At 35.9% G+C, this 23453-nt stretch overlaps 2 protein-coding genes and 1 pseudogene across 4 annotated transcripts in view; 2 read left to right on the top strand and 1 right to left on the bottom strand.

Annotated features, from left to right (window-relative positions):
* Positions 1 to 3494, bottom strand: part of LOC106877769 (uncharacterized) — a 20354-nt gene extending 16860 nt beyond the window's left edge. Inside the window, exon 1 of one of the 2 annotated variants that reach the window (XM_089366154.1) lies at positions 3385 to 3494. The gene's annotated coding sequence lies outside the window, so the exon portion shown is untranslated. The remainder of the gene's footprint in view (positions 1 to 3384) is intronic. The other variant, XM_089366155.1, reaches the window with a different exon arrangement.
* On the top strand, positions 1758 to 1876 carry LOC149132067 (5S ribosomal RNA; annotated as a pseudogene).
* Positions 3495 to 3590: 96 nt separating the features above from the next.
* LOC106877837 (uncharacterized) lies at positions 3591 to 23028 on the top strand. Of its 2 annotated transcripts, none has more exons than XM_014926871.3 (6): positions 3591 to 3953; positions 13957 to 14022; positions 18726 to 18850; positions 19297 to 19487; positions 20692 to 20817; positions 21486 to 23028. In XM_014926871.3, exons 2-6 carry the CDS (start codon positions 14012 to 14014, stop codon positions 21501 to 21503), a joined length of 471 nt encoding a protein of 156 aa, XP_014782357.1. In that variant the 5' UTR covers positions 3591 to 3953; positions 13957 to 14011; the 3' UTR covers positions 21504 to 23028. The 2 variants fall into 2 exon arrangements, with proteins under 2 accessions (XP_014782357.1, XP_014782364.1); XM_014926878.3 differs by lacking the exon at positions 3591 to 3953 and adding an exon at positions 10889 to 11027.
* The last annotated feature ends 425 nt before the right edge of the window (positions 23029 to 23453 follow it).

Raw genomic sequence — 23453 nt, 5'->3', positions numbered from 1 at the left:
ATTTCCAAAGGTGAATTATTCAAACCCCAAAGAATTTCCTCTCAATTAATGGCTATGATGCTTCCCCACTACTTCTGCTCGTGATCAGAGATGCACATATCGTCAGCCACCAAGGGACATGCCCAACTGGTTAAGGTCAAACAACTGACAAGCAAATATGTGGTATTGAGCAAAATATTTGCTGTAGCCCATCTTTTATACCAAGACAAAACAATGTACATGATAACACTTCCAATCAATTAAGATCAGAAGCCATGAGAGCCACTGCCTGGTAATGCATCCAGGCATCTTTTATTATTATTATTATTATTATTATTATTATTATTATTATTATTATTATTATTATTATTATTATTATTATTATTCCTTCGTAACACAGTGCAGGTAAACTGCGCCGGTGTCTTTAGTCATCTGTCAAGTCACAATAAAGACCTCAGACAGATAATACTTTCCTTAAGATGTGTGCTGTGCCCAATAAGGCTGCTTTTTTGCTAAACATCAATCTTGCATGGGATCTCCAGTTGCACTTTTGTACCCAGGCTTCAGTTGCCTTTTCTACCCGACTCGATTGTGTTCCGATGCAGCGTTACATAACCGTGTATTAGAGAATGTTTTCTACAGCGTCTGTTAGAGGGTTTAGGGTTATTCGTCACCCATTTTTCTTCACAATTTATTATGACAATTGTCGCTGCACCTAACAAATGCAGAAATCTCGTAGATTCTTGCAGTACTTGCAAAAGAAATTCCTTTTGCAGCAGTTTTTGCTGTAATGGCGGCAGCTGAGTTTGTGTTTCTTTCAATATTTTTTTTTTTTTTTTATCTCCTTTCAACTTCTTATCGTTTTTGTTCATGTTTTTCTTATCGTCGTCGTTGTTGTTGTTGTTGTTGTAGCTTCTGCTCTTATCTGACATGTACTTCATTAAACTTCTCCATTTCGACGACAGAACAATAAGCGATCCGCAGGGAGAGATTTTACATACAGATGGTACTCATCGGTCCATGCCTGACGAAATTTTCATCTAGAAATAGAAATAATTCAACAGGCAGCATCGTGGTGGGTATATACTAACTAATTGCCCCATCAACGACTTCGAAATATGCTCGAGGGCCTATGTAGTTTATGAGGTAGTCTTCAGCAAATGTGGAGCATCCTACAGAGTGAACAACTCCAGAAAACTGCATTTTCTAACCAAGGAACATATGAGCATAGAAACATCGATCATAAAACACCTACGGGAGTATCAGACCCAGGATTTTACGATAACCATCAGAATCAGCCATTCAGCGGAATAGGGACCATCTCAGAATCATGGCGGCCCTCCTTACCAACAAAAAGGGACCAGCTACAAATAACAGAAAAAAAGCTACGTGAAGGAGACTAGTGGCAATAGCACCACCAGTTTGTGCGTTTCGATCCCTCACTTGTCCACATGTCCTGAAGAAGGTGTTATAACCCCGAAATATTGAAATATGAGGTAAAACTCCCAGCTTTGTTCTCTTTTCTTTTCGGAGCTTAGTTTATAAATTCATCTGGCATTGATCACACAATGTTTCGCCATAACTATTCCATTTTAGTGCGTGTGTGTGTGTGTGTGTGTGTGTGTGTGTGTGTGTGTGTGTGTGTGTGTGTGTGTGTGTGTGTGTGTGCTTGTGCGTGTGTATGTATATATATATACATGTATGTATATATATATATATATATATATATATATATATATATATATATATATATATATATATATATATATATATATATTGCTTACGGCCATATCACGCTGAAAGCACTTGTTCTCGTCCGATCAACGAAGTTCAGCAACGTCGAGCCTAGTGAGTACTTAGATGGGTGACCGCTTGGGAAACCTAGGTGCTGTAAGCGTCACACACTTTATAGGCGCAGGAGTGGCTGTGTGGTAAGTAGCTTGCTTACCAGCCACATGATTCCGGGTTCAGTCCCACTGTGTATACACACATACACACACAGGGAGTGTATGGAAATTTCCTGTTTCTAAGTGCATTCCCATGCACACACACACACACACACACACACACTCCCTCCCTTCCTGTCTCTCTCTCTCTCACTCACTCTCTCTATCTCTTTCTCTCTCTCTTTCTGATGTCGCGCCCACGCACACACATTTGATAGAAAGGTTTTGTCAGTGCAACCTTGAAGAGTTTTCGCCGAACAATTCGATTCCAGGACATTTTTGGGCAGAATTCTACTTTAACCCCTCATAACTTTCTCTAATTTTTGGAACCTTCGGAAAATTTCTACGAATTTGTATTCTACACAGAGGAATTCATACGTCTATGAAATTTTTCTTTTTTGTTATTTTTCAAATTTTCGAATTAAAAAGATAATTTTTATTGATTTGTCGATTTTTTTTTCTTTTTTTTTTTTTTTTTGTAAATCAGAGTTTAAAATATGGACAGTCCAAATTTTTGGCTTAAATCTCATTAAATGTGTTTATAAGGAGAAAGATATTGAAAAACATCAATACGTCAGAGTGACCAACAGAATTCCGTCCATTTTCGAAGCCTGGTGCTTATGCTAGTTAACTCTTATGACAAACCGATAAGTTACGGGAACGTAAACAAACCAACACAGTTTATGAAACGGTGGTAGGGTACAAATACAAACACACACACATGCAAGCCTACATACATATGTATGTGTTTGTATGTATGCATGTATGTACATATATACATACACACTAGGGGACGCTGAAAACATACTGACTTTAAGGGGGCCGACAAAGGCCTTGTTGGAGGCCCAACCTTCTGGAAAAATCTGAAGGAACACTGCAATAAGTGTATGAATCTGAGAGGGTATTCTGTTGGATAAAATCATAATTAACTGACCCTCCTGTACCCGAAGCCAGGAAATGTTTCGCCCCGTCCCCGCCTACATACATACATACATTCTACGGGTTTCTATAACTTCCTGTTTACTACTACTACTACTAATAATAATAATAATAATAATAGTAACAATAATCTTTTTTACTCTTGGCACAAGGCTCGAAATTTTGGGAGGTGGTGGCAGTCGATTAGATCGAACCCCGTACGCAACTGGTACTTAATTTATCGGCCCAGAAAGGATGAAAAAGCAAAGTCGACCTCGGCGGAATTTGAACTCAGAACGTAACGACGGACGAAATACTGTTAAGCATTTCGTCCAGCGTGCTAACGTTTCAGCCAGCTCGCCACCTTAATAATAATAATAATAATAATAATAATAATAATAATAATAATAATAATAATAATAAATTTTAAAAATGATGATGATGATGATGATGATGATGATGATGATGATGATGATGATAATGATGATAATAATAATAAATAGGCTTTAGTCGGCCCGCGGTTATAGAAGGACACGCTTACCCCAAATACCACGTGGCAGAACTGATCCCGGAAGCATGAGATTGCGAAGCAAATATCTTACCACATTTTCGTAACCAAAGCTATGTTTTATTCACGGTGAGTTTTGTGTGTGATCAGATATGAACAAACAAAAGACATTTTAATAAAACAGAATAAAAGACGAGTGGAAAGAAGAAGAAAAAAAAAGAAAGAAAGCATTAACTTCTGTATTATAAGCGTAAGACTGAAATTCGGAGAGTTATGTTCCTTGTTCTAACAAACACTTTCGTCGAATGACAACCGAGGAATTTACTAAACAAATTATAAGGATTTTATCGTTTCGACTGTCTCTTTCTCACCACCACCACCACCACCACTACTACTACTACAACTACTACTACTACTGCTATTACTACTACTATCACTGCTATTTTTGCCGCTGTCGCTACTATCACTTCTACTACTGGTGCGGCAACAACGACGACCACTACTACTTCTGTTACTCCCACTATAAAGTTAACGTTTATAATTACTACTACTACTACTACTACTATCATCATAAAGAACACCAGAACGACGAACGCATTCCGGTATGTATCAACTTTGCTATTAAACACAGTGGGCAGAATTCTGCTTTGTACACGGAAGATAAACCCTCGTAACTTTCTGAAATTTTCAGAAATTTTTTGCGAATCTGTGGTGTACACAAGGGAATTCTTATGATTTCCGAAAGCCTATTTAGCTGCTAATTTTAGTACCCTTCCCGACCACCTCGTATCCTGCTCCTTTGTCTCCCCATAAACACATTTAATGGTCTGTTGCAATGATTTAATCCAAAAAGCACAGACTGTCCGTATTTTAAGCTGTGATTTAAAAAAAAACAAACAAAATTCGAAAAATTAACCAAAAAGATTTTTAAAGTTTCGAAAATTCAAGGTTTTTTCTTTTTTTTTTTTTTATCAATTGTGTAAATTCCTAATTGTGTAGAATGCTATCTCGCAAAACTTCTCTGTAAATTCCTAAAACGAAAAATTAAGAATAGTGCCCCAATTTTTTCTATTTGATTTATTACCATTTTTTTTTTAAATACAGTTTTAGCTGATAATAAATATATATATAAAAACAAATTTATTACAATATCTGAAAGGCATTCCAGTCTTGATGACTAATTAAAGGTATCTCAGAAAAATATAGGTGTTGCAGAAATATGATGGCTTATCCGTCTGGTCTTAAAAAGGGCCCATGAGCGCTAATGGGTTAACTTAGCCAAAGTAATTCAAATTTAATTATAATCTTTTTTTAAAAATCTTTTACTTGTTTCTGTCATTGGACTATGGCGATGATGGGGCACGTCCTTGATAGGTTTACGTCGAACGAAGCGTCCCCGATAAAATATGATGACGTAAACAAACTTTTATTATGAAGCACTAACGGAGGAAACACACACACTCACACACACACACATACATACATACACACACACACATACATACTTACACACGCAAACACACGCACATACATACATACATACATACACAAACATACATACATACACACACATACATACATACGTACATACATACACACACGCACGCAAACACACACACACACACACACACACACACACACACACACACAAACACACACACACACACAACGTGTTTCTTTCAGTTTCCATCTACCGAATCAACTCACAAGGCTTTGGTCAACCTGTGGTTACAGTAGAACACACCTAACGAACCCGGAACTGTGAGATTGACAAGCAAACATCTTACCATATTTTCGTAACCATAGCTATGTTTATTCATAATTTGTTTTGTGTGTAATTGTGTGTAATTAGAAAGACAAAATGACATCACAATAAAATAATATATAAAAGACGGGCCAGAAAAAGGATCCTCTCATGCCCACCACCACCTCAGTAGAATAATATGAAAACTTTTATATCGTAAACGTAAAGCTAAGAATGAGAGAGTTATGTCCCTTATTTTTCTAAAGGCGTATGGGTGTGTGGTAAGAAGCTTACTTCCCATCTATATGCTTCAGGGTTCAGTCCCACTGCGTGGCACCTTGGGAATGTGTCTTCTACTATAACTACGGGCCGACCAAAGCCCTGTTAGTGGATCTGGTAGACGGAAGCTAAAATAGACTTTACGCATATATATATATATATTTCTGCCCTAGTAGACGTCTAAGAGGTAGACCACCCACAATTACCTCTATGGCTAGGAAGACCCCTATAGAGAGATGGAGTGGATGGACCAGAGCCATACGGACCCCCACTAATATCCACCAGGTAAAGAAAATGATCGCACATGCACTAGGAGCTAGTATAAAGGTCACCCTAAAAGGCCACACCTTTAAATTTAACAACAAATTATACGCCCAGGACGAGGGGGCAGCCATCGGGGTTAGTATCGCCGGTGATGTGGCCAATCTTTTCATGGTATGGTGGGACAGAAGGCTTAAGGAACGCCTGACACAGAACTCCATACTCGTGAATGTGTACTCTCGGTATGTCGATGATATCAACTTAGTGGTAAAGACACCCCCACAAGAGAGTACCCCTGAAATAGAAATAGAAACTAAGACTATGGAGAGCATCCAGCAAATAGCTAACTCCATCCACCAGAGTATTAGAGTTACGATAGACTACCCTACTAAACACCCTAACCATAGATTACCTGTATTAGATACTGAACTCTGGCTAGAAACTAAGAACAATAAAACCAGAATCCTCCATTCACACTATACAAAACCTATGGCCTCCAAGTACCTGATCCACCGGAACTCGGCTATTGCGGACAATGCCAAATTCAACATATTGATGGCAGACCTCGTCAGAGTAATGCGAAATGTCTCCTGCATGTGCGACCCTACAGAATTAAAGAGACATATACAACATTTCGTCCACCGCATGCAGTTCTCGGGTTACAGCCATAAAGAAAGGATCAGGGTTTACAAAGGAGCTATGAAGAAGTTTGAAACAATCAAACGCAACGATAGGAATGGGATTTTCCCACTCTATAGGAGCAAATCATGGAACACCATAGAAAGAACTAAGAAGAAAATAGGGAAGGCAAGCTCATGGTACAATAGCCACAAGTACCAAAGCGTCATGTTCGTCGACACCACCCCTAGAGGCGAACTGGCGTACCGCTTTAGAAGGGCCCTAGACAAACTTAAGCTAAGAATTAAGGTTGTTGAAAGACCAGGCAACCCTATCAAATCCCTTATCAGTAGAACATACCCTTTCAGTAGAACCCCCTGCACTGATAGTAACTGTATCGTATGTAGATTTAGCCCACAAACGAACTGCAAAACCAGAAATGTGGTCTATAGTATAAGATGTACAGAGGGACGATGCAGAAATAAGACAACGACATATGTAGGCGAAACAGCAAGGAGTATAGGGGAGCGGGCAAACGAACATTGGAGGGAACTTAAGGAAGGGAAGAACTCATCAGTTCTGTACCAGCACGCTGAGCAAGAACATAGAGGCTCAATCAACAACATAGAAATTAAAATCTTATCTACACATAGCAGTGATGCAGCACTTAGACAAATTACTGAAGCTACACACATAATAGAAGGGAAACCTAGCCTGAATAGGAAACTAGAATGGAACACTAACATACGCCACTAACAAACCACAGCATGTGACAACATGTTACCCATAAACCAATAATAGGAACAAAGTATAATACAATACATAGATAAACAAATGGAATTAAATACTACATACGTTAACAAAATTTAATTAAACACAAAAAAAAAAAAACACACACACACACACATGAACATATAAATAAATAAAAACTAATACAAACGAACACGTACTAACAGAGAATATAGGTGATACAGACACTCCCCATACACACATGCACTTACAAAAGACACAGACACATTGAAGGACACGCATGCGTAGACACATACAATAGGAATACAAAATACAAAATGGCTGATAGTTAGCAAGGTGAGACACACATAAGAAAGAAGAAGGAAACAAAGGACCACTGATGAGGTCACAGAAGTGTGACGAAAGAACTCTGGCCGGAATAAGATTAAGATTAAGATTAATGTAATATAAAGCTGAAAAAAAAAAAAAAAAAAGAAAATTAACACCAAATATACAGTGCGTGTGTTTTTATTGGCTAAACTGGCAATATGACCATCCCCAAGTACAACAACAATATATATATATATATATATATATATATATATATATATATATATATATATATATACAAATGATATATGAACATATGCATGTATACATACATATATTTACATACCTACACCTACATGTATATATAGATGCATATCCGGGTACAGGACGTGAAAAAACGTCACACACACACACACACACACACACACACACACACACACATACATATATATATATATATATATATATATATATATATATATATATATATATATGTATGTATGTATGTATGTAAATGCGTGTGTGCGTATAAGGTATGTATACATATATATATATGTGTGTGTATATATGGGTGTGTGGCTTTGTGTCTGTATTTGTCCCCCACCCCCACCCACTACCCCGTTGACATCCGGTATTGGTATATGTTTACGTCCCCGTAACTCAGCGGTTCGGCCATAGGGTCCGATGGAATAAGTAGCTGGCTTTGAAAGGAAAAAGGTACTGGGGTCGATCGATGCGTTCGAATAAAACGCTTCGAGGCTGTGCCCCAGCATGGCCGCCGTCAAATGACGGAAACAAGCGAAAGAATTAAAGATTGGAGAAAACAGGAAAGGAGAGAGATAGAAGGGAAAAGAAAGAGAAAGGAGAAAAAGGGTCGGTGTGGGGAAGGGGGGAAAGCTGTGGAAGAAGGAAGGGGAGACAGTGGATGGCCCACATCGCCCAGAACAAGTGGGGTACTCAGCCACGCTCCACGGCAATGCCGTTGCCGCAGAGAATGGCCAGTGGCGCTCGCAACAGTATCCTCTCCAACTCGTAGGGCTTGTTTCTCCGATGATGCTGGCGTGATCCCTATTTTGAGGGGACAGTCGGTCGCTACAACATGAACGGAATGGTGTGAGTAAATAAGATATGAGAATTCAATGGTTTCGACTCCCTCTCTCTCTTCCGCCGCCTCCTCATCATCATCATCCTACTACTACTACTACTACTAAGGAGGAGGAGGAGATGGGGAAGAGGAGAAGAAGAAGAAGAAGAAGAAGAAGAAGAAGAAGAAGAAGAAGAAGAAGAAGAAGAAGAAGAAGACTGTGGGATTTGCTTAGTCACTTCCTCTAATGTTTGCAAGACCAACAACAATGTATTTCTAAGAAACAGAATATGAATTTCTGAGAAACAATCAACAGTTCAATATCCGTCTGATAAATTCTGATGAGGCTTTATTTAGCTGGGAGATAGAGTGGGTTGGGGTTGGTGGAACATGAGTTTATGGGGGCGTATGCTTTTTATGCATAATATTTATATAATGCATAAAATCGATGTCCAGAAAATTTATATTGGATAAAGATGTGGTATGCCTTTTGCCTCTGTCTCCAAACGAAGCCAAATGCTGCTTATATCTTTATTCAAAAGTGTTTCCCGTCATTCAAATGTAAGTTTTTGTTTCTCCGTCCAAATCCGTAATGCTGACCCTTTTCCAGGCATCTATTGTTCAGAAGTCAGCTCTCCAGAGATCTAGATTTGCAGGATCTTTAGGGAATGTTTCTAATGCTATTATTTTTATTATAGTTGAAAGTTATCGACCCTATATTGGAGAGGCAGATATAGATAACTTTGACTGTATTTCTAATGAAGATCTTGTAATATTTATGCGACTGAAGGAAGTGGTTATCTATAAGTTTCAGGAATTTTTAGCTATCTTGGTAGCTACATTCATACTATATGTGGATTGTACCATAACATTTTACTCTGTCTCTGCTTTCTTGGTCTATTTACATTTGGGTCAATATAATTAATATTACTCCTAAATTCGGACTTATCTAGTACGATGTTGTAGTATGGGGCACCGTTTTAGAAAGTAGCACGATCAGCAGATAGATTGGAAACTCAACTATTAATGCTATTAATATAGTTTTGACAGTGGTAGCTAAATCCTATGTCAATATAGAAGATATCCTCATTTGATTTATGGCAGTGTTTAAATTTACATGTACTACTTTTAGCGTTTAATAAAGGAGTTCGATTTTCATATGAAATCGACTGATATTTGGATGTAAGCAATAAATTTGTTCAATGATATTAATAATGGATTCATAAATCATTTGATTGCCGCAGTTCTCATTCCACACAATTTGTATTAATAATCCATGTAGCAATTGAAGCAGTTAAAAAGAGTCTATTTGTGATCGCGTGATCTGCTAGAAGAAGCTGCTAAATTTTCCTCAAATTACACCCTACACTCATTATAAAATCAAAGGAAGTGTTATGAAATATGTGCAAATTTAGTACTTGCACTTAACGGAATTATTACCACCGCCTTCCAGAAAGCGGAGGTATTGTTTCAGTCGCATTTATTTGTTTGCTTGTCCGTGGACAAGATATCTCAAGAACCGCTGGGTGGATTCGGATGAAACTTTCAGGGATGTTTGGCCTCGTTACTAGTACGAATTGATTAGGTTTTGTGATCGATCTAGTACCGGACAAGGATTCTGGATTATTTTTCCTATTTTGTTTTTAGTTAATTTTTGAGAGCAGTCGGGTTCATATTTAGTATTCTCGTTTGTGAGAGAAGTCGAGTTGATTTTAGACATTCTCATATTAAAAATCATCTCTGGTTAATTGTTGAGAGGACGTTAGTGTTGCCTTGGCGGAGGTTTGTGCTCTCTGAGTGCTCTTGTTAAACCTATATTAGTCATCGAACTAATGTTGTCATTTCCTCGCTGCATTTTTATTTGTAATTAACTTTTTATTCCTTTCTACGTTAAATATATTAACACCAACTTAACTATTATTATTTTTTTTTTATCAATGCTTATTTTTGGAAGATGGATTTATTTTGACGATTGCGGGATGGAAGATACTTGTTAGTAATTCACAAACTCACAAACACTGTTAATTAGCAAAATATTTATAATTTGTTATACGGTGTCAAAATGTGCCACCTGATTACTGACAAGACGACACGGCTGCGGTGTAATCTTGTCAGTGACCAGGTCGCATTTCGCTCGACGGAATCTTTAACAACATATAATGAAATAATAAATGTTTAAATGAAGTTAATAGTCATCGTCAACAGTGTTTTTGAACTGCAGAAATGTGTCTTCCACGTGCACTCCGATCTAAATACTTACTTGGCAAGTATGCCACCAGAATATTTTTTGTCAAATAGACAGAAAAAAGAAATAGAGAATACATCTACTGTCGTAAATGAAACTTTTTACAACATACTTCCATTCAAATATATGTCATCATTAATAAGGTATGTGTCTGCTTATTCATGCACGTCTTATGTAGGCAAATTCTGTGTCACACGCTAATATGAAAACCTCTGCTACTTCCGCTGCTGCTGCTGCTGTTCTTTTTCTTTGTGTTACTGCCTGCTATACCTATCCGTTTGAGTACATTGTTATACAGTACCGGATTTACATTGAGAGCAGCAGACGTTACCTCCTCACATTCCGTCATATATATATATATCTTATTTTTATCGCTCGAAAGAAAGGTTGGTATTTTCAAAGTTTTGGTTTATATTTGTTGTAATGTCCGATATATTTGTTCTAATGTTCGATACAACAAAAAAGTGAGACATCAAACAGTTGAGATGTTACAGTTCTATATTTAAGAAATGAGGAATTATGTACATTATTTACATTATCTGCATTTGACGGATATTTGTCCGTCAAACAAGATGAGGACAGATATCCGTCAAATGTAAACAGTGTAGTTGAGATGTTGTTGTTTTTAGTTGTTATTGTTTAAGCCCGTCCCCAGGGGAGTGCTGAGTAAGTATGTTTATGGGTAAATGCTTTTTTGCTTTGACTATCCTTTATCTTATTTACTTTGGCTTTTCGAGTAGCTGACTACATGGGACAGCGTTATCTAATTCAGTGGTTCTCAATCTTTTGTCACTTTCTGAACTAGGTCAGACTTTTTCCTGGAAAAAAAAAGAACAAGAAATCAGTAAACAAAAGCTTTACATAATTTTTACTGGTTAACCCCCTCCCGCCTCCTCACCCACCCACACACACACCTTTTCGTTTTCCAATTAAAATGAAACACGAAATACTAATTAATTCGCTGTTTTTCACTAAATATTTTCATTTATTAAAATTTAATGAAATATATAAGGCGGATATTTTGGTAATGTTTAAAGCAGTTAAAAATATACCTGGTTTTAATTTCTGTGTTCGTCGTTGTGCCAGTACATATCAGTACAATACACACATATATATATGCATACGTACATAATACACTCACGCACACACACACACATATATACATTTTGTATGTGTGTATATATATATATATATATATATATATATATATATAGAGAGAGAGAGAGAGAGAGAGAGAGAGAGAGAGTCGTGACGCAAAACAAACGTTTGTGTGTGTGTCATCAGAGAGATAAGAGTTGGACGGAGGAAGTGGAGGAGGAAAGTATGGAGAGAAAAAAAGAAAGTTTGTTATATGGAAATATATTGATTTTACATAATGAACAAATGTGCAGTAAAACTTATGTTTACAAAAGAGGCTACATTTTAATTTCTCATTGTGGTCAACTTGCTTTTACTCTCTATACTTTGTACCTTTGCTTCTCCGACTGACACCCATTTCGGTGCCTCAAGGCTTATCTCTTATTCACCTCTTTATACCACTCACATTCTCAACTATCTTATTGTCCGTGTACGAGTACTTTGACTACCTGTGACGTACACTTTCACCAGACTGGCATCCAACCTTATCTTCTCATTTTTTTTTTATCTCGTGATTTGGGACTGCACTTCTTCCACTTATCTTATCTCTTAACGAGCCACTGTTTCGGTCTGTTTTTCTCTTGATTTCCTGAAACAGCTATCGAGATATGACATTATATGATTTCTTTGTTTCATTTTCTCTTTTGATTCTGTATCATTTGTGCTCCATGTAAGTAAATATATCAACACTAATTGCGTTTATCTATCTTACTAGCTATTTATCTTTTTATGTCTTACTTGTTTCAGTTATTAAACTGCGGCCATGCTGGGGCACAGCCTTGAACAATTCTTAGTCGAATCGATACCCAGTATTTTTTAGCCCAGTACTAATTCTATCGGTCATTTTTGCCAAACTGCTAGATTACGATAACGTAAAGCAAGACAAAACACGGGTTGTCTAACGGTGGTGTATGCGTGTGTGTGTGCGTGTGCGTGCGTGTGTGTGTGCGCGCGCGCGTGTGTGTGTACGACCCACATTTTTCAGATTTCGCCTACCAAATCCACTTGGTCGGTTAGTAGAAGAAAACATTTGCCCCAAATGTCATACAGTGGGGCTGATCCCGAATTATATGGTTAGAAAACAGCCTGGCTTATTCCCGGAACTTACCACCCACACAATACCAATGGTATTATGATAACATCATGAACATAAAAACTTACTTGTGAATCGTCATGTGATAATTTCTTCTCTCTACCACTCCTCGTTGATCACACGTGACCTGTGGTCAGATCTTTCTTTCTCCATTCAGCTAGCATAAAGGCAACACAAACTGCTATCTCTCTCTGCTCAAGTTCGTCACATCACAGCGTTCAGTATCTCATCTCGTTCGGCCTAACGGCCCTCAACGTTTGTTTTCCCCTGTGTTGGTTTCTGTTTGCTACTTTGGAATTCTCCGCATAGCAGGTTTCACTTAATTTGCTTCGCGAGAAGAGCTATTCTAAGAGCGTGTTATGCTTCATCTTCGAAATGCCTAGTTTAGAATAGAGGCAGCTGATGAAGGAAAAGTTCCATATGTGGTGTGTCTGTTTTCCTATGTGTTCATTCTGTTGTCTGTAAAAAAAAGTTCGTTTTTTGTGGTTTGTTTATGTTCCCGTTCCTTTTTTGTCCACGTTTTTTTGGCGTCCTGTACCCGGATATGCATCTATATATACATGTAGATGTAGTTATGTACATATATCTATGTATATATGCATATGCTCACATATCATTTGTATTATCATTGTTATTATTATATATATATATATATATATATATATATATATATATATATATATATATATATATATGCAGGTATTTAAGACAGTTGGGTGTAATTTGATAAAGGTGTGGCTAATATTTTGGGTTGATTTTACAAATGAGATAATCTTGTAAGAGTAAACAATAAATATACTAAAATGAAAACTATTCCTGGTCATTCAAGAGAGATAACTCTTAGCGCTTATTGAAATACAAACATTTCAAGAATCACCTTAGTGACGATCATTTTAATTTAGATTTAATTTTTCTGGTGTTCTTTTGTTTGTTTTTGTTTGCTTGTTTTTATTACTAATTAGCAACAAACCTGAAAATTATTTAATAAACTTTACAAGAACGACAAAATATTCTCGTTTATATAATTTCAACTAATTTTTACCTCCATTATATTCTTTTCTTGTTCTTTTTTTTTTTTTCTACAGCTTCGAAAGAATTTGTTTATAACTTGATAATTTCAAAGCTTTCATATCGAGTATCATGGATGATGGGTAAATAAATCAATTTCTCTATTCTTTTGTCGATTTTAATCATTTATCTGCGGCTATGTTCGTGTGCATGGAATGCATTACCCTCAGAGCTAATCCGTTAATCATTTCTACTCCAGTGCCTTCTTTGATAACTGTTTCTACTTAGACTTTAGCACATTGCATTTTCTCTCGCATTGTTTCCCCTGCCACTGCCCTGTTACTACAGGGGGGGGGGGAATTCATACGGTGACATGATGAACCTACAGTGTGCTGAAGGTTAAAGCACAAGGAAGGCACATTTGAAGGGAAGATTTCTGAAGATAGCAACAATGCCAGTGCTTAAACAAAGCTTTATTTTGTCGACCAAAAAGATAATGAACAACGCTGCTTCCTGTGAGAATTGATCTCAGAACATAAGGGATAAGACAAATGGCACAAGGAATGACGTTTCCAGTACTCCAATAATTCAACTAGGTGTATGCATACATACATATATACATATATATATATATATATATATATATATATATATATATATATATATATATATATATATATATATATATATATATATATATATATATATATATATATATATATATATATATATATATATATATATATATATATATACATATATATATATATATATAACAAATTAAAAGGGTATGGTGAAGCAAATGTTTGCTGATCCCTTAATTATGTTTATATATATATATATATATATATATATATATATATATATATATATACATACATTTATACACACACACACACACATATATATATATATATATATATATATATATATATATATATATATATATATATATATATATATATATATATGTAGGTATGTATATATGTATGTATTCATGTATATATGTATGTATGCATATATATATATACGTATGGATGGATGTAAATAACTGAGATTCAGTTGAATTAGGTACTTAAGTTGAAGCACCGAGTCAGTCCAGTATTACCCGCAAAACCCGTACATTCAAGTATTTTCGGAACTGGCAATTATAGTTATCATACTTGAATTTTCATAGTGGAAATTAAATTTGGTGTCGTATTCATTATAAACTTATCCTCCAGTATCAAATATAAAAAAAATCATGTGATATTTTGTTATATGATCAATTATATTGCATTACATATATGTTATATGCTATGTGTTGTGGTATGTGCTGTGCTATATATAATACTATCCCATGATAACCCCTGCGTAGCTGGTCTGACTTCATCCTATTTTGGTGATTACATTATTTTCCTTTCTATGATGTTCCACCTAAATGGTCATATTCTGTATATTTGTCGTGACTTTATGTAAGTAAGTCTCCCTTTGACTAAACCCTAAACCCCCTAGGAACTATAAAATCATACATGCAATAACACCAGTAACATTATAAACTTATAAAATCTCTTTGGTCTGAATACCTTTAACTACCCTCACTACTTCCTTGCCTATTACCCCCTCTTTCCGGGTTACCTTTATCATTTCCATGCCCCTAATTTTAATTCCTTGTCTCTTAATATGTAGGTTATATGTATTTCTTATTATTGTCTATAAATTCTTAATATTTTAAAGCAGTTGTATACTGTCAACTTAGTGGCGGCGCAATGGCCCAGTGGTTAGGGCAGCGGACTCGCGGTCATACGATCGCGGTTTCGATTCCCAGACCAGGCGCTGTGAGTGTTTATTGAGCGAAAACACCTAAAGCTCCACGAGGCTCCGGCAGGGGATGGTGGCGAACCCTGCTGTACGCTTTCACCACAACTTTCTCTCACTCTTACTTCCTGTTTCTGTTGTGCCTGTAATTCAAAAGGGTCAGCCTTGTCACACTGTGTCACGCTGAATATCTCCGAGAACTAGGTTAAAGGTACACGTGTCTGTGGAGTGCTCAGCCACTTGCACGTAAATTTCCTGAGCAGGCTGTTCTGTTGATCGGATCAACTGGAACCCTGAACGTCGTAAGCGACGGAGTGCCAACTGTCAACTTAATGTGACAATCCCAATAAGGGAATCATACTGCTGCTATTTATCCCTAGGAAGCTGGACCACTTCCTGTCGGCCTTGACACATTTCCTGTGTCCTTATATTTGCGGGGGTTTGACAAGCATCTTCAGCCAGCTGGTGTTGCTACTTCAGGCTGATGACGAGCAATGACTCAGAAACATGTCCCTGAACGCACACAAGGATGGATGGGGGTGCTTGTCTCCCCATCGCAAATATAAGGACACAGGTAATGTGTCAAGGCCAATAGGAAGCAGTCCAGCTTCCTGGGGATAAATAGGATGGATGGATGGGTGGATATAAGGTAAAGAAATTTCATATTCACAAAGGGAAATACATTGAGAACTTTATCAAAGGAACATGAGAAATCATTTAGATAATATATTCTTTTCTAAATAAGTTACTAATTTGAATCGTGTGGGGAAAAAAACAGCTTAGACATGATGAACAAAAAGTTAAAACAAATTGCAATAAATTAGATTAACACAAAACCAGTTTTGAAAAATCACAAGCTTTTTTGTATAAAAATGCCACATCACAATGGTGTTTCATTTTCTTCTAACTCTTACTCAATAGTAGTAGCAACAGCAGTAGATGTGTCAGTGGCTATTGTTGTGGTAACTTCAGCGAAAGTTGCTATAGCGTTAGTGGTATTTGTCTCCATTCTTCTGTGAAATGTATTTGAACGTGGTTGGTATTCAGTTACGAAGCATACAGCACAATTATACAAAATCTCCCTCTGCTCAATCAAGACCCGAAAATGAACAGCATCCTAAATACACACAAACTCCTTAAATGCAAAAGACAAGACAAATCACTCAAAAGACTCCTAACAAATGCAAAACTCTACTCAATACAAACGATACTAACAGTTAAAAAATGCAGACGACCTAATTGTGGTGCATACCCATACCTAACTGAAGGCTCGGAATTCACATTCCAGCAGGGACAAACATTCTCAAATAAGAGTCACACTGCATAAACAACAGATTCATTTCCCTCAATACAGGCAGATAGCACTGAGCGGACATATCAACAGATGAGCAAGTAATAAAACACCGAATTTTCATATCTTCCCATTATACCAATACAAAGATTCAATCTCAGTACAAGAATGCCTAAACAAGGAAAACTTGTTCATACAAAAGTACAGACCACACCTCAATGTACAAATTTGACCATTTCAAAAATTATATATATATATATATATATATATATATATATATATATATATATATATATATATATATATACTTGGAATTTACAAAAATCAAAAGATGAAGACGGGTGTGTATTAGTTTAACACTCGGGAAGGTGAGGAAGTCTTTTACGCTTCGAACCTATGCTCTTCAACAGAAAGTAATACGAGAAAATAAACAGAGAGATTTTAAAAAAAGGCTTTAGTGGTTAGCAATCAATCAATATATATATATGCTTCTGTCTGTCCGTCTGTCTGCCTGTCTGTCTGTCTGTCTGTATGTATGTATGTATGTATGTATGTATGTATGTATGTTATCAATCAGTTTCATTTCTGTATTTCTTGTCAATAGAGAAAAAGCCGGACTCTAACATAGATTCAAGGCTCCTTCATTGGAACTTTTATGAACATCATCTAGGTATTTGTGCATATGTGTGTGTGTGTGCAGTATTTGGTGTTAGTGTATGTGCAGATTTGTATGTTTGTTTTATGGATGCGTTTTTATGTATATATTTTCATGTCTAGATGCATGCATATGTATTTATGTGCTAAACTTTTGGAAAGTTTTACATATCTTTACAGTTCCATTGACGGTTTGAATCTGTATTCTTCTAATCAGCCTTTTTCTTTCAGGTTTTGAGAACCCTAATTTTTCCAGGTTTTTGTTGAGGCAGTTCGTTACATATCCCAATGCCTCAACAATCACGGGTATGAATCTGAACTTGTAGTCTGGGTGGAGTATCTGCAAATTTCTCAGTAGCTCGGCGTAGTTGTTCTCTTTTTCTCTAAGCTTTAGCGTGATGTTGACATCCGCAGGACAGCTGATTTCTACTACTGTACACTGTTTCTCCTCTGTCCCAGATTACTATATCCGGTCTATTATGTCTGCATTTTATTGAGGTTTTTATTCGGACATTCCACCAATACTCTTTTATATTGTGAGTGATAATGGCCTCTACCTCATATGGGTCTTCATCTACTTAGCCCCGGGGTTATCCTGTCGGCGGATTTCATTGTACAGTGTCTTGGCCACAACATCATGTCTCATAGGTAGGTAATACCGTGATGACATTTTTGGACAGCTGCTGATGATGTGTGTGATATCTTCGATACTGATTCCACAGAGTCTGCATCGGTTATTACATTGTGGCGCTTTGCCCGCCTCTCTGTCCCGTTTGTTTATTAGGAATTTGGTTGCTATTTCTTGTTCTTGAATAGCAAAGGCATACCCTTCAAAGTGAGAGTTGGTGACCCGATTGTTTGTCCACGATAGACTTCTCTGGTTGTCAATGTTGTTATCACCCTGGAGCTTTCTGTTAACGTATCCATGCATGGTCTTCTGCTGGAATGCATTCATCCTCTCCTCTGATGTTATGTTACGGTAGAGTCTTGCAATTTCTTTGGGTAAGATTTCAGGGTATGTATGTGTGTATGTATGTGTGTATGTATGTATGTGTACACATACATACAGATATAGAATGATATTTTTGAACATATCTATTCCAGAATACTTCAGCCAGCCTATATTGTCGGAAACACCCCAGAACTTCTACGGGAATATATAAAGTTACGTAATGCACTTACTTCAACTTACGATGAATGGGAAGCTGACTCCCCAACAGCAAAATCCGGTTAGTTACGCTTCTTGTTGGTTCTACTGAGTCGATACAAAGACAAATATCCTAAAGAACACAATACAGAGTTTTTGAGGGTATCTTTTATAATTAACTTCTTTTTTTATATATCCAGTTTTCCTTGTTATAATTTAAAACAGCACGGCCAGTGGACTGTGAAGTCTTGTATAAAACAAATGGAGAACTGCACCTTTTATAGACACATAAATTAACAGAGTCAATGCTCTATACATTAATAACCAATATTTGGAACGTATAATGTTGCATTTTGCAGCAATTTGACTGAAATTACATATTTAGGAATGAATTAATAAATTTTAAAAAATCAAAAACTAGTACATTTTATTTTCTGTATATATGTGTATACCTATTTGCATGCATGCATACTTACAGACATACATACATACATACATTCTTACTAATATATTGTTTTCCTAAATCAGCTAAACTAAATGTATCAAACTGTCAGGGAGTTGGACGCAACTTAATGCGGATGGGTGACGAATTGGACGGAAAATATCGTGACAATACCAACAGCGTTGTTCGTGAATACGAATCTAGATTGATTGAATATGATAATTTCAAAAAGGCTGCCAAGAAACTGTTATCAAACATTACAGAACGAAGTCTACAGGTAACAGCAATCTATTCTCCTTTTTCATTTTTCATATTACGTCACGAAAAATTTATAACATCTACACTTATGTCCCATTTTAAATTAATTTTTTAAAATTCAAAATTAAAGGCTGCTGTTCCTATCCTCCTTTAGAACTGTTAGACGCTTAGTGTATAAATAAGATATTATACTTCTTGCAAACCAAATCCAAAAACAAAATACTTCTGATTCTTTATCCAGAATCGTTTTTTTTTTTTTTTCGTTTTGTTTTGTTTAAATGGTCTATATAATCTCTAAATTAACACACTTTAAAATGATTCGCTCGCTTTCACTTTCTCTTCCCCTCAATCTGTCTCACACTCACATACATAAACACGTACACATGTACATACACAAACAGCATAGGTCTGGTGGAACAGTGTGAGGAAATACAGGCTTCTTATATATATATATATATCTATTTATATATGTAAGATACAGAAATAAATTTATTTCTCAAACGCGTGATCAGGATAAATTATCCATATAATGCAGAAAAATACGTTGCCGGCCAGCCATGAGACTCGAACTCACATCTCTGTGATTACATGTCAAGTGTTTTACCATTAAACTAAACTGCCCAGCAACGAATTCTTCTGCAATTTTAGAACTTATAAATGTAGCTTCATAAGACGCTAACGTTAAAGTCAACTTTACGATGAAAGTAAACAAACAAAGTTTGTTCTTTTTTAGAAGCGTTGAGATGTATTGTAAGATACAAAAATAAATTTATTTCTCAAACGCGTGATAATGCTATAAATAGTGTGATCAGGATAAATTATCAGGATATATTATTATTATTATTATTATTATTATTATTATTATTATTATTATTATTATTATTATTATTATTATTATTATTATTATTATTATTATTATTATTATATAAGTAGATAGATGTACATATACATATACGAGGTCTGATCAATAAGTATTTGAACTGTTGCTATAGTAACGAAGCTAAACCATTCAGAGTGAAGCTCCTTGAACTCTGCTCTGTATGCGCACTAAGTTTTACCGTTCTAGCTCACTTCTGCTATTTACAGCAGTGCTTGGAAGGAAGGTGCGTATCGGGTGATTGTTGTTATGGCGACACCTGCCCAGAAGCCTACGCAAAGTTGCAGAAAGTGTATGGAGAGACCTCATGTAACACATATTTATATATTGTCTTTTCTTCTTCCAGCTAGTTGCAGTATTTGAAATCTGTCGACGATATACATCTGCTTACCCTTCATTCAGTAGTGACAATATAGTTGAACAGCATGCTGTTACATACATTCATGATAATTTCACTTCAAATGGTGACTGGGTAGGTTTTCATTTCCTGTCTTTGCATTTTTTACTATACAATATTTTTGTAAAATTTAAATTATTTTCTAGATACCTTTGACATAATGTTGTGAACTATTTCCATTTTTTTTTTTTTTTTGCACATCTCAAGCTATTCTATTCTGTTGACTCCATTGTGTTCCTGTGTTCCTTTTTGAAGACCGTTTCTTTTAGAGATTCCTGTGTAGATCCTTTTCTTGACCATTCCATAGTGTTATTTTGGTCTATCTTAGCTGGTTTTCCCTGCATTTTTTCTATGTTTGCCCTTTTTGCTATAACTTCTGTAATATTGCTGTAGATTTCGTTATATTTTCACTTATAGATTGTAATGTGTCATTTTTCTTCACGCTTTTCATGTTATTATCTCACCTTTTGTGTTCAATTTGGAGATAAGGTAGCAATTTCTTGTATACGCATGTGCATCATTCTTCTTTAGACTCCCTATTGTAATTATAGATGTTTTCTTAACATTTTTGTAGTGTTTTTGTATGTTACTTTCTACACAGTTTATAAACTTCATTGTAAACTTTATAGTAACCATTTTGTAGACTATTCCTTTTAGTATACAGATGTCATGTTTCCGGTTGACATAGCCATGCTTAATATGTAATTAACATATAAACACCACATTTTCTTTTGTTCTTTCAGACACCAGAGAAGAATTAAGTAAATACGACAGACTTCAACGATGAGACAGATAAGCTGACTGAAAGACCGAATGAAGAAAGTTCTAGAGAAGAAAACCGAAGAGATGGTACCTCACCGACTATTGTTGAGAACAGTGATATCTACGACCCACAAGGATTTGCCTCCTTCAAGTGGTTGTGACAAGTTCTTTTTCTTACAAAAGAACTCAGACAAAGGACGTCCAATAAGCATGGTTGTTCATTGTAACAGGCAGATTTCCCAATGTTATACCAGTTATATTGCACCTGTTCATCGATGTAGGTCAAATGAGGGGTTTTCGTCATGAGTAGTCTTCCATAACAACAACTGATGAACCACATGTGATAAGACAAAAGGGTCAAAGGTCGTTCCCAAGACAGAAGATCAGAAGACCGGTTTCCGGATTCTTTGGCGTAAATATTCCCCACTTCCTGGACGAGAATCCGGTCAATTTCAAATTACTCGTTTTCGCCAGCTGAGTGGAGTGAAGCAACGTAAAATGAAGTGTTTTGCTCAAGAACACAACCCATCGCCCAGTCTAGGAATCGAACCGCAGTCATACGATCATGAGTCCAACACCTTAACCACTAAGCAATTTACCTCCACTGTGATAATAACAGAAGGGAAAACATTTCCACTTTTGTGCTGGGTGTAGAGTCGACTTTTCCTCTGGGGTCCTTCACTATAAAAAACTATTAGTGGGTCCTTAATTCACTTAAAGTAATTTTTAAAATATTTGGTGAGGTTACTTTATACAGAGACACCATCCCATTGGATTAACCATAGTTAAGTTAGCATTCATATATTTAATATAATGAGTATCAAAATTTTAATTAGAAATGATTATGTGGCGAGGGACAAAAACAACATAAACTTACAACCTTCTACTTGTATTTACTGATAACCTCGTTACTACTACATGTACAGTGTAAAATATTCCTCGCTGGAGAGGGCTGATAACACCGAAACATACTGGTAGTAGTCTCCTGTAGATGACAAAAGGGTGAATATAATACTACGTTACGAAATAATGTCCCTACTCAACCATATAAATTTTTTTATTAGATTTCTGATACTATATCAACAATTGTTTTCTCATGTAGATGACGTGTTTAAAAATTAACGTTTGTGATTTCATTTCTTTAAATAAGGTAAATTTCCACATTTTCACAAATATATTATATACTTCGTGATTCTAGCATCATTATTTCTGTAAGAATGGCGTCTAAGTTTGGCGGTGGAACATCAGTCCAGAGTTGCCTCTCTTATCTACAAAAACTGTTATTGACAACAAACAAATTTTATCCAGAATTTTTTTTTTTTTCAAAGTGATCAATGAAAGCATTATAATGATTAAAATTAATTATATTATAATAATCATAAATTATTGTAAATAATTATATAATAAGTATAAATATTAATAGTTTTGATTCCAACTGTGTTATCTAAAATCTTCATTTGACAGAGGTATTATCTGAAATATCCATTTGACGCAAATAAACCATTATCGCTGCCAAATCTTAAATTTCTATCACTCACATATTTAAGGAGAGAGATTGAAAGAAAATTAAGAAAGAGATTGAAAGAAAAGTAGAAAAAAATGCATAAATACGTGTGTGTGTGTGTGTGTGTGTCTGTATGTGTGCTTTATATATATATATATATATATATATATATATATATATATAGAGAGAGAGAGAGAGAGAGAGAGAGAGAGAGAGATAGGTTATGAGCGATGGTGGTGTCAATTAGACCCAGAGGTTAAGCTCCAAGTTTGGTGATTATATGAATAAGGGGTCCAACGTAGGTCATATATCAGCGTGTGAATATAAGGATTTACTTTTCGTAATGAGATTTAAAAAAAAACCAAGGCTGTGTATAATATAGAACATTTACAAATAGGTCTTACAGCTGTTTCCAGGATATTTATTATATCCCTTCATCAGAGAC

This window comes from Octopus bimaculoides, chromosome 18, assembly GCF_046866305.1.
Source record: "Octopus bimaculoides isolate indiv1 chromosome 18, ASM4686630v1, whole genome shotgun sequence".
In the NCBI taxonomy this organism is placed as follows: domain Eukaryota; kingdom Metazoa; phylum Mollusca; class Cephalopoda; order Octopoda; family Octopodidae; genus Octopus; species Octopus bimaculoides.
The sequence above is the reverse complement of the archived record's forward strand: the minus strand, read 5'-3'. Positions and strand labels throughout refer to the sequence as shown.

What these genes read in the sequence shown, in the direction of transcription:
- LOC106877837 (XM_014926871.3), top strand. An exon ending in CTCCCCAACAGCAAAATCCG is followed by an intron (nt 18,851 to 19,296) that starts GTTAGTTACGCT and finishes TTCCTAAATCAG; the next exon opens with CTAAACTAAATGTATCAAAC. An exon ending in TTACAGAACGAAGTCTACAG is followed by an intron (nt 19,488 to 20,691) that starts GTAACAGCAATC and finishes TTCTTCTTCCAG; the next exon opens with CTAGTTGCAGTATTTGAAAT.